This window comes from Vipera berus (genome assembly GCF_964194415.1).
Source record: "Vipera berus genome assembly, chromosome: 3".
Taxonomy (NCBI): domain Eukaryota; kingdom Metazoa; phylum Chordata; class Lepidosauria; order Squamata; family Viperidae; genus Vipera; species Vipera berus.
Genome location: NC_138204.1, coordinates 210,666,928 through 210,681,682, shown reverse-complemented (window position 1 = coordinate 210,681,682; position 14,755 = coordinate 210,666,928). Strand labels below are relative to the sequence as shown.

The 14,755-nt window shown below is 42.3% G+C and overlaps 1 protein-coding gene across 1 annotated transcript in view; it reads left to right on the top strand.

Annotated features, from left to right (window-relative positions):
• COL22A1 (collagen type XXII alpha 1 chain) overlaps positions 1–13,200 on the top strand; it is a gene marked incomplete at both ends in the record, with an annotated part of 165,547 nt that extends 152,347 nt beyond the window's left edge. The window contains 6 exons of the mRNA XM_081324712.1: positions 227–271; positions 1,889–2,068; positions 2,943–3,009; positions 6,807–6,989; positions 9,859–9,936; positions 13,013–13,200. Of these exons, the coding sequence (XP_081180838.1) occupies positions 227–271; positions 1,889–2,068; positions 2,943–3,009; positions 6,807–6,989; positions 9,859–9,936; positions 13,013–13,200 (741 nt within the window). The remainder of the gene's footprint in view (positions 1–226; positions 272–1,888; positions 2,069–2,942; positions 3,010–6,806; positions 6,990–9,858; positions 9,937–13,012) is intronic.
• Between the last annotated feature and the right edge of the window lie 1,555 nt (positions 13,201–14,755).

Below are 14,755 nucleotides of genomic sequence, written 5' to 3'. Positions count from 1 at the left end.
ATTTATGAGTGCTACTGAGAGTGACTGCAAACTGCAAACACCTCCGAAGCTGTTTCCCCCCCCAAAAAAATAATAATCTGCTTGCTACTATAAACACTTTTATAATTCATGCAATATAATTAATGTTCCCTTTCACATTAGTATGTATCGGTGAAAGAGAGATGACACACATACAGACAAAATATTAGCTTTATTGCTGGTCTTTAGAACCCTCCTGTCTTTTCAGGGCACCTCAGGCAGTCCAGGAGAACACGGACAAAAAGGGGATAGGGTAAGTATGAGAGCTTCCTTCCTATCCCAAAATTTTAAACCGAAACCCAAATGTCAGGGTCAGCCCTCTGTGGACAATTCAATAGCAGTTGGCGTGCAATCATACTGTATTTGTTCATAGGTAAACAAATTCTTAGGGACGCGGTGGCTCAGTGGGTTAGGACACTGAGCTTGTCGATCAGAAGGTCGGCAGTTTGGCGGGTCGAATCCCGAGTGCCGCGTAACAGAGTGAGCGCCTGTTACGCGTCCCAGCTTCTGCCAACCTAGCAGTTCGAAAGCACATAAAAAATGCAAGTAGAAAAATAGGGACCACTCCGGTGGGAAGGGAACAGTGTTCCGTGCGCCTTTGGCATCTAGTCATGCCGGCCACATGACCACGGAGACGTCCTTGGACAAGCGCTGGCTCTTCGGCTTTGAAACGTAGATGAGCACCGGCCCCTAGAGTCGGAAACGACTAGCACGCATGTGCGGGGGAACCTTTACCTTTAAACAAATTCTTGCTATTTCTGAACCAATGCCATTCCGATTGTTCGTCACCCCAGCTATAAGAAGAGACTAGGCAGTCACTTGTCTGAAATGGTGTAGGTTCTCCTGCTTGAGCAGGGGGCTGGACTAGAAGGCCTCCAAGGTCCCTTCCAGCTCTATTCTATTCTATAATTTCACAATTTGAAGGATTCTCAGGTCCCTGACTGTCACTGGAGGTTTTGAAGAAAAGATGGGACAACCACATGTCTGCAATGGTATAAGGTTTCCTGTTGGACCAGGGGGTTGGACTAGAAGGCCTGCAAGGTCCCTTCCAGTTCTATTCTATTCTATTATTCTGATAACTGATAGCCTCATTTCCTGATTGTAATGGATGAAGCTCTCCCTGTTTACCCAGAAAGGACATTTGCAGCAAGTTAAGAGTTCCATGGAAGACGAGTGACTCTACAACCTGCTTTCCCACCCCCCACCATATTACCTAAAGTGGTAGGGTCTGGTTTATCCATCCAGCATTTTTAATGGCTCTCCACTGAAGAGGTATCACCCTTTATTTGCTTAATTAGAGAGCCAGGTTGATTTAGTGATTAAGACACTAAGCTAGAAACCCAGTTAGCTCTAGTCACACCTTAGGCGTAAAATCTAACTGGCGACATTGGGCCAGTTCTTCTCTTTGAGCCCAGGATGTCAGGCTCAGGTGAGAAGCGGGTTGGTAAATCCCTTGGCAACCAAATCCCTTAGCAACCAAATCCCTTAGCAACCAATGGATGAAAACTCGGTTGATCTGGAAAAAAACAAACAGGATCCCGCACTTGCAGAAAAATGGTAGCGGGGAAGAGGTGGAAGAGGAGGAGGAGGAGGAAGTGGAAGAGGAAGAGGAAGAGGAAGAGGAAGAGGGGGAAGGAGCGATTTGAAGTGAAATGGGTCTCAATCAATCAAATATATATATATATATATATATATATATATATATATATCTCTTTGGTTATTCGGGTTTTTCCCCGCGTAGAACTAAAGGTGTAGGGGCGACGTTTCGACGGAATCCCATCCGTCATCATCAGGCTGGTGGCTTCTGCTTCCTTCTTATATATATATTTGTTTATTTCAATCCAATCTATCTCTTTTTTTTCTCCATCAGGGAGATCCTGGAGCCAAAGGTGAAAGAGGCCCTGCAGGAGTAAAGGGACCACCAGGTGATCCAGGAGTTCCCGGCCGCAAAGGACACACAGGATTAATGGGTCCCCCGGGACCATCAGGAGAGTCAGGACAAGTTGGTCCTTCTGGTCCTCCAGGACAACCTGGTTTTCCTGGGCCTAGAGTGAGTTTAGGGGGAAATGTACTTTGGGTTGGCTACCCCAAAATGTCCGCCACTGGGCAGGCAACCAAGTAATTGAACACGTGGCGAGGTTATGATACAAAGGCTGGCTTGATTTTACCTTCGTTGAAATCATGCCTTGCTGCAGAGGCCTCTGTATGCCTCTTACCTGCTGTATTTTATTATTATTTTTAACTCATCCACTACGAAATGCAGCAGAATATTTTTTTTAAAAAAAAAACTATTGTTGGATCATTACCCAATAGTTCATGTCCATTGCGATGTGAACTATTCATTGTTATCAATTATTGGCAGCCTAGTTATTTTCACATATTGTTGAGGGCCCCAGGAAGAATTTGATAAGACTGGAGTATTTGGAATTCCTGCAAAGGACCAATTTGAAGAATAGCTTCTGGAAGAAATGCGGTTTGGGTTTTAGGTTTCCTTCGGAATCATAAAATGCCTTCAAAACCATTGTTGGCCTCGCCAAATGGATATATTATAGCATTTACATGCTATTAAGATAGAGAAATATTGAGGAACAAGCTCATGCTTCCTTCATGAATGATTCCATCTTCTTGCAAATACAGCATGCCTAACCCTTTCCTGCAATTAAAGTTGGATCCATTTAGAATTATTACACAGTAGTTACTCCTATTCTTTCACAGGTTTGTTACCAAAGGCCCTCTGAAGTCTTTGAAATGCTAGAATGTGCCTCCTAAAGTCTTTTTTTTTTTAAAAATGCTACTGTATTACACATTTTAGCTTTAGAAAAATAGGACAAACTTTTTTAGCTGCTTAAAAAAGGAATTAAACTCATTCATAAGCATCCGTATTTTAAGCTCTGGTATCTTAAGGCATCTTCTTTGTCTGCTAGGGAGATCCTCCATCAACAGAAACATTGCGAAGACTCATCCAAGAAGAGTTAGGAAAACAGCTTGATGGTAAGGACTTGTATTATGAAGTCCAAAAGTGGGTGAGTGATTCCAACAGGCTAAAGAGGATCAGAAGAGCAAGGAAGGAAGGAAGGAAGGAAGGAAGGAAGGAAGGAAGGAAGGAAGGAAGGAAGGAAGGAAGGAAGGAAGGAAGGAAGGAAGGAAGGAAGGAAGGAAGGAAGGAAGGAGTTTTCTGCTTCTCTTTTATATTGTACAAAACTAAACAGTGCTATGCTTTTTAATTGTGTCTCTGACTTTCTCTCTTTTTATATGGATTTTATATATTTTTTTTATTTGTAAAGCACCTAAGGTCACTGCCGTAGTGAGATAAGCAGTGCATAATTTTGATAAATAAATAAACAAAATGCTTTTGATGTGTGTCATCCTATTGTTTTCACCTTCTAGCAAATATATAGATAATAGAAAAGATAATAAGCCCCTTTAGCATTCCTTGGAATGTTAAAATTCTTGCCTGTCAATACCTTTTCTTTTCGACTTTTCACCTCCTACCGTATATTTGCCCTTGAAATTTCTTAAGCTTTTTTTTTTTTTAGCTACATTGTTTAATTTTTTTTGGAACTTTCTAATTCTATTTTTAAATACACACACACGCCTCCATCTATCTTGTTCTCCTTTTCCCACTAGCTTCCCCTGCCGTGGATTCTATATATTATTGTTCTAAGTCCGTGGTGGTGAACCTATGGCACGTGTGCCACAGGTGGCACGCAGAGCCCTCTCTGTGGACACGCATGCCGTTGCCCCAGTCCTAGGCCTTCAGCTGGGTTTTATAAAACCTTTTTGCTTTAGGCCTCCGCCGCCGTGTGCAAAAAAAAAAAAAGGTTCAATCAATCAATCAATTTCAACTTCTCGCGGGAAAAAACAAGATCTCGCAAAGTGGGAATTGATTGAACTTTTTAGTCCCACCCAGTCTGCCGTTACCACCGCAGCCACGCCCACCCAATGGGCCACGCCCACCCGGCACCTGATGATACATAAGTGGGTTTTGGGTTGCAGTTTGGGCACTCGGTCTCTAAAAGGTTCGCCATCACTGTTCTAGGTTAATTAAAATTCCCCTTTCTGAAGTCTAAGCTATGAATAACAGAGTTGGAAGGGACATTAGTGGTTTTTTAGTCCAACCCCCTGCTCAGGCAGGAGACCCTATACCTTTCCAGTCTCTTCTTAAAAGTCTCCAGTGATGGAGCATCTACAACTTCTGAAGGGAAGAAGTTCTCACTGTTAGGAAATATCTACTTAGTTTTAGATTGCTTCTCTCTATTTGTCTTGTTTTCTTTGTGCTTTGGAAAATACGTCGACCCCTTCCCCCCCTCTTCTTTGTGGCTGTCCTGCAAATATTGGAACACTACTATCATATCACCCTTCATTCTTCTTTTCTCTAGACTAGACTTGTCAAATTCCTGCAATCGTTCTTCATGTGTTTTATGCAGGGCTTTTTTTTGCCATAGAACGCTCAGAACGGAGTTCCGGCACCTTTTTTGGATGGAACCTTGTAGGATAGGCAAGGCGGGTTGTATGACACGTGTGAGTTCCAACACCTTTTTCTTTTACAAAAAAAGCACTGGTTTTATATAAGTGGTTTAGCTCAGAATCAAAAAATCTGTTGAATTGCTTGGTCATTCTCTCCCAGGGTTTCTTCGGTTTTCATTTTTTCCCCAGTAAAATCAGAGGTGTTGGACACTCAGCTTCTCCCCTTCCTCTGAAAGACAAAGTTGTAATCAAGGCAGGGCAAGGCAAGAATTGCTGGAAGGACTTTGTCTAGCAGTTTCCAAACAAGTATCAATGTAATTAAGATTTCCCACTACTATTCTCTCATGCCTCTTTGATTTGGTTGCAGGAATTGGGTTTGGATAGACTAGAGAAAAGGACTAGGAGTGACATGATAGCAGTATTCCAGTATTTGAGGGGCTGCCACAAAGAAGAAAGGGGGGGTCAGGGGGGGTCAAAGTATTCTCCAAAGCACCTGAAAGCAGGACAAGAAACAATGGATGGAAACTAATCAAGGAGAGAAGCAACCTGGAGTTAAGCAGAAATTTCCTAACAGAGTAATTAGTTGGAATTGTTTGCCCTTAGAGGTTGTGGGTGCTTCATCATTGGAGGCTTTTAAGAAGAGACAAGATGTCCATTTGTCTGAAATGGTATTGGGTCTCCTGCCTGAGCAGGGAGATGGACTAGAAGACCTCCAAGGTCCCATCCAGCTCTATTCTGATTGATAAAGCAAATTCTTCTCCAGTGGATCTGTGATAGTAGACACTAGTAAGAGCATTTCTTTTAATTTTGTTCTTGTTATTTTTTTTTAAATCTAATTGTTCTCTACAACATTGCCAAATTAATTCATTTGGGTTTCTGGGGGTGGCTGTTTCTAACATGCATACAGCCATTGCTTTTCTTATAGTTTCTGAATTCGGTGTTAAGGAGAAGCTTTGCATGCTGCCCTTTCCTCAGTAGATTATAGAGTGGTAAATAATAAATATCATAAAATAGTAAAATATGCATGAAAGAAAGAAAAAAAAATAACAATGCTATGCGGCAGCGGCTAAAAATATTCTGCAAACTAAAGCATTTTTCAAAATAATTTCCCAGGGAAAATAAAAATGTCTTCACTTGGTGGAAGAAGCACATTAATATAAAGGTGCATTGTTATTTATTACTTCACAGTTGTGAGGGTTTTTTTTTTCCTTTTCTTCTTCTTGTTCTCTTTGGAACATTTAAAAAGGCAGGCTGTGTGTTTCAAGCCCAGCTGTTACTTGCTCTGTGCTCCTGAGGGTGTCACAACTACCCCTAAGGATATCACTGTGAGCTTGTAAGCAAAACTTTTTCACATCGCTCCTTCTGCACACGACTTTGCAACTTGTCTTGTTCAAAAAAAATGGGGAATAAAAACTTCCTCTCTCTCCCAAAGACCAAACCTACAATTTTATGATTCGTTGCAGAAAGATATTTGGCCAGTCACCTGCTGTCACGTGGCTTTTTTTCTCTGCGTCAGGCAGGAAAAATCAAATGCACAGGTATAGTATAGGTGGTACCTTGCTCAATTGTAGTAACTGTGAGAGGGATCTTGGAGTCCTAGTGGACAATCACTTAAATATGAGCCAGCAGTGTGCTGCAGCTGCCAAAAAAGCCAACACAGTGCTAGGCTGCATTAACAGAGGGATAGAATCAAGATCACGTGAAGTATTAATACCACTTTACAATGCCTTGGTAAGGCCACACTTGGAATACTGCATCCAGTTTTGGTCACCACGATGTAAAAAAGATGTTGAGACTCTAGAAAGAGTACAGAGAAGAGCAACAAAGATGATTGGGGGATGGAGGCTAAAACATATAGGGAACGGTTGCTGGAATTGGGTATGTGTAGTTTAATGAAGAGAAGGGTGAGGGGTGACATGATAGCAGTGTTCCAATATCTCAGGGGTTGCCACAAAAAGGAGGGAGTCAAGCTATTCTCCAAAGCACCTGAAAGCAGGACAAGAAGCAATGGATGGAAACTAGTCAAGGAGAGAAGCAACCTAGAACTAAGGAGAAATTTCCTCACAGTTAGAACAATTAACCAGTGGAACAACCTGCCTCCAGAACTGGTGAATGCTCCAACACTGGAAGTTTTTAAGAAGAGACTGGACAGCCATTTGTCTGAAATGGTATAGGGTTTCCTGCCTTAGCAGGGGGTTGGACTAGATGACCTCCAAGGTCCCTTCCAAATTATTGTTATTGTTATTGTTATCTATTCATTAAGAATATTTTCTCTCATTCTTCTCTGTGTGTCTCCGTGTGTTTTTTTTCCTCCCCTGCAGCCAGACTGCCCTACCTCATAAGTCAGTTGCAGCCATCCCAAATCAAAGCACCCCAAGGTAGACCAGGGCCTCCTGGATCACCTGGAAAAGAAGGTCCTCCTGGTAGAGTTGGCCCTCCAGGACAACCTGGCAGACCTGGACAACCAGGTTCAGAAGGTCCATTGGGACCTATGGGACCAAAAGGTGAGTAGCTCCTTAGCTGGAAAGCAGCTTTAGGTCCAAATTTTCCTTCCAGTTTAGATCTTTTAAGGACTATGGACACTTTTTGCAATGTGAAATGGGGTGTTCTCAAATAAATGGAAATGATTATGGTGTTGAAGGAAGTCCTCATCATGGTTCAGTCCAAGCCGGGAATAAACAACATGGCGACTCCTTTAGAAAGAAGGTTGCAGTTTATTGAAGAGGAGAGCCAGACGGGAATATGGCTCTAAAAGAAGAAAAAAAAAGAGTGAGCATATATAGGGAGTGGGTTTTTATACCCTCCGGAGCCTTTTGTTTGGAGTTGTTCCTGTGCCACGTATTATGACCTGAGTCTGGGTGTGCCTTTCTGGTATTCTGATGGTGGTGGGTTAATCCTATTATGTCCCAAGGGTCATATCCTGCTTCCCTGTGGCTGTGGCTGATGCCTCTTAGATTTTTGGTGTTGATTCTAGGGATCTTTCTTCCTAATCCCAGTTTCTTGATTCCAGTCTTTCTGACAAGATCATCTGCATTTCTACCAAGCTGGTTTCTGCTTGGGGGAGGGAGACTTGGGGCTATTAAAAAAAACTGAGCATGTTTTTCTGCCTCTTTAAGATCCTTTGAGGAAATATATTTTTCTGCCCTTTTAATATTTCCTTCTCTGGGGGGGCTGACTTCTCACAAATCCCCCTTTGTGCCATAAGTGTGTATTTATTTATTTAGCGTATGTCTGGTCACACACAATATTAAAAGCACTTCATATTTTACAAGTTAAAACAGTTATAACAATTTTTTAAAAAGAAGCAGTAATAAAACCTAAAAGGAAAAGAGAAATAACATTTCAGAGTTTAATGTCGAGTTTGGAAATCCAGTCAGTAGCTGTCGTTGTAACGCAGAGGAAGTCCTTAAAATCTCCTGGGTAAATAAATAAATAAGTGTGTAAATAACGCACTTACTGGCACAAGATTAAAATTGATCTGGTCAGGGAGACTTGATAAACAAGCTTTAAACTGTTAATGCAAAAAAAGGGGGGAGGCAGTAATAGAGTTCAACCATGAAGGTCTAAAGCCAGAGTAATATTTCCTTCTCTGGGGGTGGGGCTGACTTCCCACAATGGCAAAACGTTTCTGAATGTGCATTTTCAAATGGAATGACACATCGTAGGAGGTAGAAGGGAATATCAGCTTGATAGCTTTTAACCCCCCCTGGACTGAGGGGGTTTTTAGTTTTAAGTTTTAACATTGTTTTATTGTTGGGCTATTATTAATTTAATTCTTTTTAATTCTATTTGTATCTTAATTTATATTGTCTTTTAAATATTGCCCTGTAAACCGCCCTGAGTCCTTCGGGAATAGGGCGGTATAGAAACCTAATTAAATAAAATAAATAAAATAAATAAATTTATTGAGTTACTTCCACCCTCTTCTCCATATGGTTTTTATAGTACAACTGAAACCAAAGTCAGATTTTCCTTCCCCCCAAACACTGTGGGTGGATAAAGCATGTAGAATAGCAGAAGACAGAGCCAAATGTGTTTAAATTTCTGCTTTTAAATGCAGTCTATATGTCCATCCATCTGTCATAATCAATTTTCACATTTAATGAAAAATCGCAGGCGAATTCAGAAGTATTCCCAAAAGTGCTCATTCAGTCTGTTCATATTGTTTCAGATCTTCCACAAGTGTAACAAGTGTAGAACACCTCCCTAATATTAATGAAAATAGCCCAACTTTGTTTCTGCAATGACTTAAAAATAAATAAATACCGATTTAAAGAATTCACCAAGTTATTTTGGTTCTTAAAGCAACTGCCTTTCTCTCCTTCCTCACAAATTTGCATGATCTTGAAAAAATAATGTAGGCCGTTTTTTATGAATAGCAGCGAAATCTTACCTTCCCTGAGGGACTGCACAGCTTCCAGGTAATTTTACTGTTCGATGTCACCCAAATGGGACTTGAAATACCTTAAACATATAGAATAAGACTACATTTAACAGAATAGCCAAGTCGGAAGGGACCTTGGAGGTCATCTAGTCCAACCCCCTGCTCAGGCAGGAAACCGTATACCGTTTCAGACAAATGGTTGTCCAATCTCTTCTTAAAAAGCCTCCAGTGTTGGAGCAACCCAAACTTCTGGAGGCAGGTTGCTCCACTGGTTAAGTGTTCTCACTGTCAGGAAGTTTCTCCTTAGTTCTAGGTTGCTTCTCTCCTTGATTATTTTCCATCCGTGGCTTCTTGTCCTGCCTTCAGGCGCTTTGGAGAATAGCTTGACTCCCTCTTCTTTGGGGCAGCCCCTGAGATATTGGAAGGCTGCTATGATGTCCCCCCTCACCCTTCTCTTCCTTAAACTAGACATACCCAGTTCTGGCAATTATTCTTCACATGGTTTAGCCTCCAGTCACCTAATCTTTCAAACATTCTGAAATTTTCAAATATTCTACTTGCTAATTTTTTCAAACATTCTGAGCAATAGCCAAGATTTCACATTGACGAGGGAAACATGCCCCATTATTTGAAATCGCCATATTTTGCACATTCTGTAACCCTGCATGAGGGTCTTCCCGGAAAATGCAAAGAGGCCGGATTTCTCCATTTGTGTTCATTCAGTAAACCTTCTTTTCTGCAAGTATATTAAAACTCAGTAATGCCTGTTTCTGGATAAAAATGGAAAGGAGAGCAGATCTGGGGCCTTGACATTTGAGCATAGCAACAGAAAAGGATGGATCACATGTAAATTAAAATGGAAGGATGGCTATTGGTATCGTATCGATAAGGAGTGAATGGGTACTGATCAAGAATGCTTTATATCTGCACTCTGCAAAACAGTGGAAGTCTGATTCTGTAATTGAAATGTATTTCATTTTCTCCAACAGGTGACGGAGGAGAGAAAGGCGAGAAGGGAGATCCTGGCGTTGGCCAGAGAGGTGAAACTGGTCCTCCAGGAATAGCAGGTGGGTGGTTGAGCTTAGTCTCTGCAAAGAGGGATTTATGTGGTTGATGGCAACTTTCCCCATACTTGACCAAGCCAGAACCACCAATAGAAGAGAATATCTGTAGTGCAGGTTGAGCTTTGTAGTCCTTGGTGTTCTCTGAGCTTGGTTGTTTGCTTACAAGCTAGAAGTTGCAGAATTTCTAGACAACATCATTTGAAATACTTATTGATCAAGTCCTCAATTTTACCACAGTTCATTGAATGACTGCTCCAAGTTACAACAACACTGAAAAAAGCAACTTGTGACTGCTTTTCACACATACGATCGTTGCGGCATCCCCATGGCCCCCATGATAAAAATCCAGACACTTGGCAATTGTCCAAGTGTCCTGGAGTCATGTGGTCACTTTTTGTGACCTTCTGACAAGCAATGCTTTTCTTTGCTTGTCAGAAACTCTTGTCAGATTCGCTTAACAACCGTGTGACTAACTTAACAGCTGCAGTGATTCACTTTACAGCTGCAGCAAAAAAAGTCATAGAACAGAGTGAAACTCACTTAACTCTCTTGGTTAGCAACAGAAAATTTGGTTCAGTGCAGTCATAAGTCAAGGACTATCTGTGTTCCGCAATAAGCTTCAAAGATTCCTTGTTGCCAGCTGCCTCGTGATCAGGGAATCCTATTTTCACAGATGATCTTTCTCTCTCTCTCTCTCTCTCTCTCTCTCTCTCTCTCTCTCTCTCTCTCTCTCTCTCTCTCTCTCTCTCTCTCTCTCTCTCTCTCTCTCTCTCTCTCTCTCTCTCTCTCTCTCTCTCTCTCTCTCTCTCTCTCTCCTAAGCCCTTTTTCTATAAATATTTGCAGTGCTTTTTTTGTAAAAGAAAAAGGTGCCGGAACTTACACATGTCATACAACCCACCTTGCCTATTCTGCAAGGTTCCATCCAAAAAAGGTGCCGGAACTCCATTCTGGGCGTTCTATGAGAAAAAAAGCCCTGAATATTTGTGAATGTGACCTTACATGCATACTTTGGGGTTCATCGGTTGACATGAGGTTGACTTCCCTGCTCTAATGTCCACCCAAAGCTTCCTTTTGACTTTTCCATATTTCCACAAGACAAATACTCCAAGAGGTCCACATTTTCCATTCAGGAAGTAGAAATAAGTGGTTTTAGGAGCATGAAAACAATTCTCTCTACCATTTGCTTTGTACATTTTTAGCAGGTGGTGCTGCTAAAAAAAGGCACAGCTGTTTGAAGTCAAGCAGGTGGCTAAAACAAAGAGAAGCTGTCATAGTTTGAAAAAAAGGGTTCCTGAGAAATGGGGTGAAAATCTGCCAAGTTTTCTCTTGGTGGAGAAAACACCCTGCTGATGGAGAAAACTGTTGAGTTGGTCCTTTGATTGCGCTTTTTTCCTTAAAGCAGTGCTTTGTAGACAGATTGACAGAGCAATGCATGAAGCCGCTGTGTCCTGAATTGCCAATTTTGCCGTATAGGTATTCCTCGGCTTATGTCCAAAATTGAGGCCAGAATTTCTGTTGTTAAGCAAGGTGGTGGTGGTTAAGAGAGTTGCACCCAATTTTACAATTGGGTTTTGCCATGGTTGTTAAGCAAGTCACTGCAGTTGATAAATGATTCATGTGGTCATTAAACAAATCTGGCTTCCTGTTCTGTACCAGCCTGCTACCGGCCCGGCAGAAAAGGCAGGGACAACCCCTTTTACAAGAAGGCAAGAGGCTGGAACTAAGCCTGCCAAATTTATGGATACAAAAGCAAACAGAACAAGACACGAACCATGAAACAGGAGCTATTCAAGCGGTTGCCTTCAGCAAACCAGCTCTCCCACGCATTCCCCTTTTATACAGTTCAGGGCGTGGCTTCTCTCTGCCTCCTTCCAAAGTGCCCCATTGCCTTCCTCTGTTTACTCCTGATTGACTGCCTCCTGCGCCGGGCGTCCTTGAACAGGGCCAGCTGTGGGTCATCTTCATCCACGCTGTCAGGCTCACACAGCTGGGTCTGTGTCGTGACCAGGTGGGAGGGGCCTGGCTGAGGGCTCTCATCAGCAAGCTCTCCAACCCCCTCAGCAAGCTCTCCAACACCCCCCTCCTCCTCCTCTGAGTCGTCCGACCCAACTGCCAAACCCACAGGCTGACCCTGAATCACAACACTTCCTTCATTGACTTGCTTGATGGAAGACTAGATTAGATAACCTTTATTGTCATTTTTTTTTCTGTGGGCACAATGGCACACATTAAAAATGAAATTTAGTTGCTTCCTCTCAAGTGTACTCATAGATAACACCCATTTAAACATACTATGTACTACATATGTATAGAACTACACCCTTACATATAAGTGACGTATAAATGTTAATCACTGTCCATCTTGAATACATAATGGAAGGCGGAAGCTTTAGAGTTCACAAGGTTAACACTGTATGCAGCAAAGCTGTGATGAATCTGGAAGCTGACTGGGAAATTTGACAAATGACATTCACACGACCTCGGCACAGTGGAACTGTTGTTAAATACATGTCAGTTGCCAAGTGCCCAAATTTTGATCCCATGACTTTGGGCATGCTGCAATGAGTGAGGACCAGTTGTAGGTCACTTTTTCCAGCGCTGTTGCAACTTTGAGCGGTCACTAAACGAACGGTTGTAAGTCGAGGACTACAGGTAGTAGCAGTGACCCATTCAAAGTTACCACCGCACTGAAAACATGATCACTTTTCACAGCTGTGACCTTGGCAGCATCCCCATGATCACGTGGTCAAAATTCAGATGCTTGGCAACTGGTTCACACTTAGGACCTTTGCATTGTCCCGGGGTCATGGGATCACCTTTTACAACCTTTTGACAAGCAAAGTCAAGTGGGGGGAGGCAGATTCACTTACCAAGCGTGTTACTAACTTATCAGCTTCAGTGACTCACTGAACAACTGTGTCAAGAAAGGTTGTAAAATGGGGCGAAACTCACTTTAACAAATGTCCCACTTAGCAACAGAAATGTTGGGCTCAGATGGGCTTGCAACGTTGTAGTTTTGTCTACTAAGCTTGCCCACCCCATAGCAAACCCACTTACCCATACCACTTTGTTTTGTAGGTATTCCAGGTGAACCTGGCTATGGTAAAGATGGACTTCCTGGAGCACAAGGTCCTCAAGGTGAATCTGGGACTCCTGGCCTTATGGGCCCCCCAGGACCTCCAGGGGCCAATGGACAATGTGACCCCTCCCAATGTGCTTATTACGCAAGCCTAGCCGCTCGGCCCAGCAACATCAAAGGACCTTAAAAAACGTAGCCTCCATCGCTGCTTGTGGACCTACCATGGGAGATCCTGTCTCTTCCGTTCTTTGACAAGGAGCATGGAGACTCTGAAAATCAAATGCTGCCGGACAGTCGAGTTTTTATGATGAAGAAATGATTAATTTTGCATTATTTTATGCAGTGAGAAGTGATTTTTCTGGGAAGATTTTCTTTTCTTTGTTCTTTTTTAAGAATATTTTTATATAAAGATTTGAGGATGATTTCCCTCCCCTCCCCCCCCCCCCGTTTTATAGATGGTTTTCTGGAAAGTTCACCTAAAATAGGAAGGAAAGGAAAAGGGTGGGCAAGTAGATGCTAGGGGCCCTTGAGAGATATTTAGATTTCTGTTTGCTAGCTTAGCCACCATTCATGGGTGAAACATCTGGAGATGCTGTGATATTGGCTGTTAAGGATTTGTCCCGCAAGCGTTCAGGAGAGGTTTAGACGTAGCAATCTCAGTCTCCTGAGGGCAACAGGAAAGATGGAAGAGGCAATTTGCACGTGTCTTTGCACACTCCTTAGGAAGCTCTTTTGCTCACCATGGCTGAGCACAGACCTCTTGTGTCAAACGTAGGAGGAAAATGAGGACGAGAAAAGTCCAGGCGACAGTGGCAGACAGGAGCACGGACAATTAAAGACTTCATGCTTCTTCTGTTGTATCTTCCAACTCGCAGGTTGGAATGACCTTTTGAAAAACCTTGTGGGCTCCTAATCATATCTTTCTAATTGCAACCAGAGACTTTCACCAGATCCAGCTTTTTTTTTTTAAACGAACAGTTGATTTTGCAGTTATTTGCTTGTTCAGTAAAATGCATCTGTGAAAATTCATATTTCATCTTTTTTTTTTTAACCTTTGGCTTAATTGCTCGTAGGATAACTGATCTTTTAACAGTGCAACTGTGGGTATGTATGCTCAAAAGCATACTTTGGGTGCTTGATCTCTTATAAACAGGACCAGCAATGCATCTTCAAAACAAATTCCTGGGAAATTATGAAAAGAATTCTTCTGCCATCACCATCATCTTCCCCCAAAGATTATTCAGCTAACCCTGTCACTGTCTTCTGGAGCTGCTTAGCAGCAGTTCCCTAAGAAAACTAAGCAACCAATAAAAAAGAATATTTGGAGCTCACAGTTGAATGGTGGGCTCCTTGGTGCTCTCTGAGCTTCGTGGTTCCCTTGAAAATGTTTCATGATCCAACTAGGTAACTTCATCAGTGCACTGATGATGTTCTCTGGTTGGGTCATGAAATATCTGCAAGAAAACAACCAAGCTCAGAGAGCACCAAGGACCCCACAGCCCTCTTCCACTCCACAACCTTACCCCCTCCTAGCACTGATGATGTTACCTAGTTGGGTCATGAAATGTCTGCAAGAAAACCATCAGGTTCAGAGAGCACCAGGGACCCTGCAGCTTAAGAAACATTATTTCCCAGTCCTAGCATTCTTTCTTCCTTAAAGAAAGATGGCAAAGTTTGAACTAGGATTTTATGCACACGAAGAAATTGTTTTCAATTTGGATTCTTGTACTGTGTGAATTGTA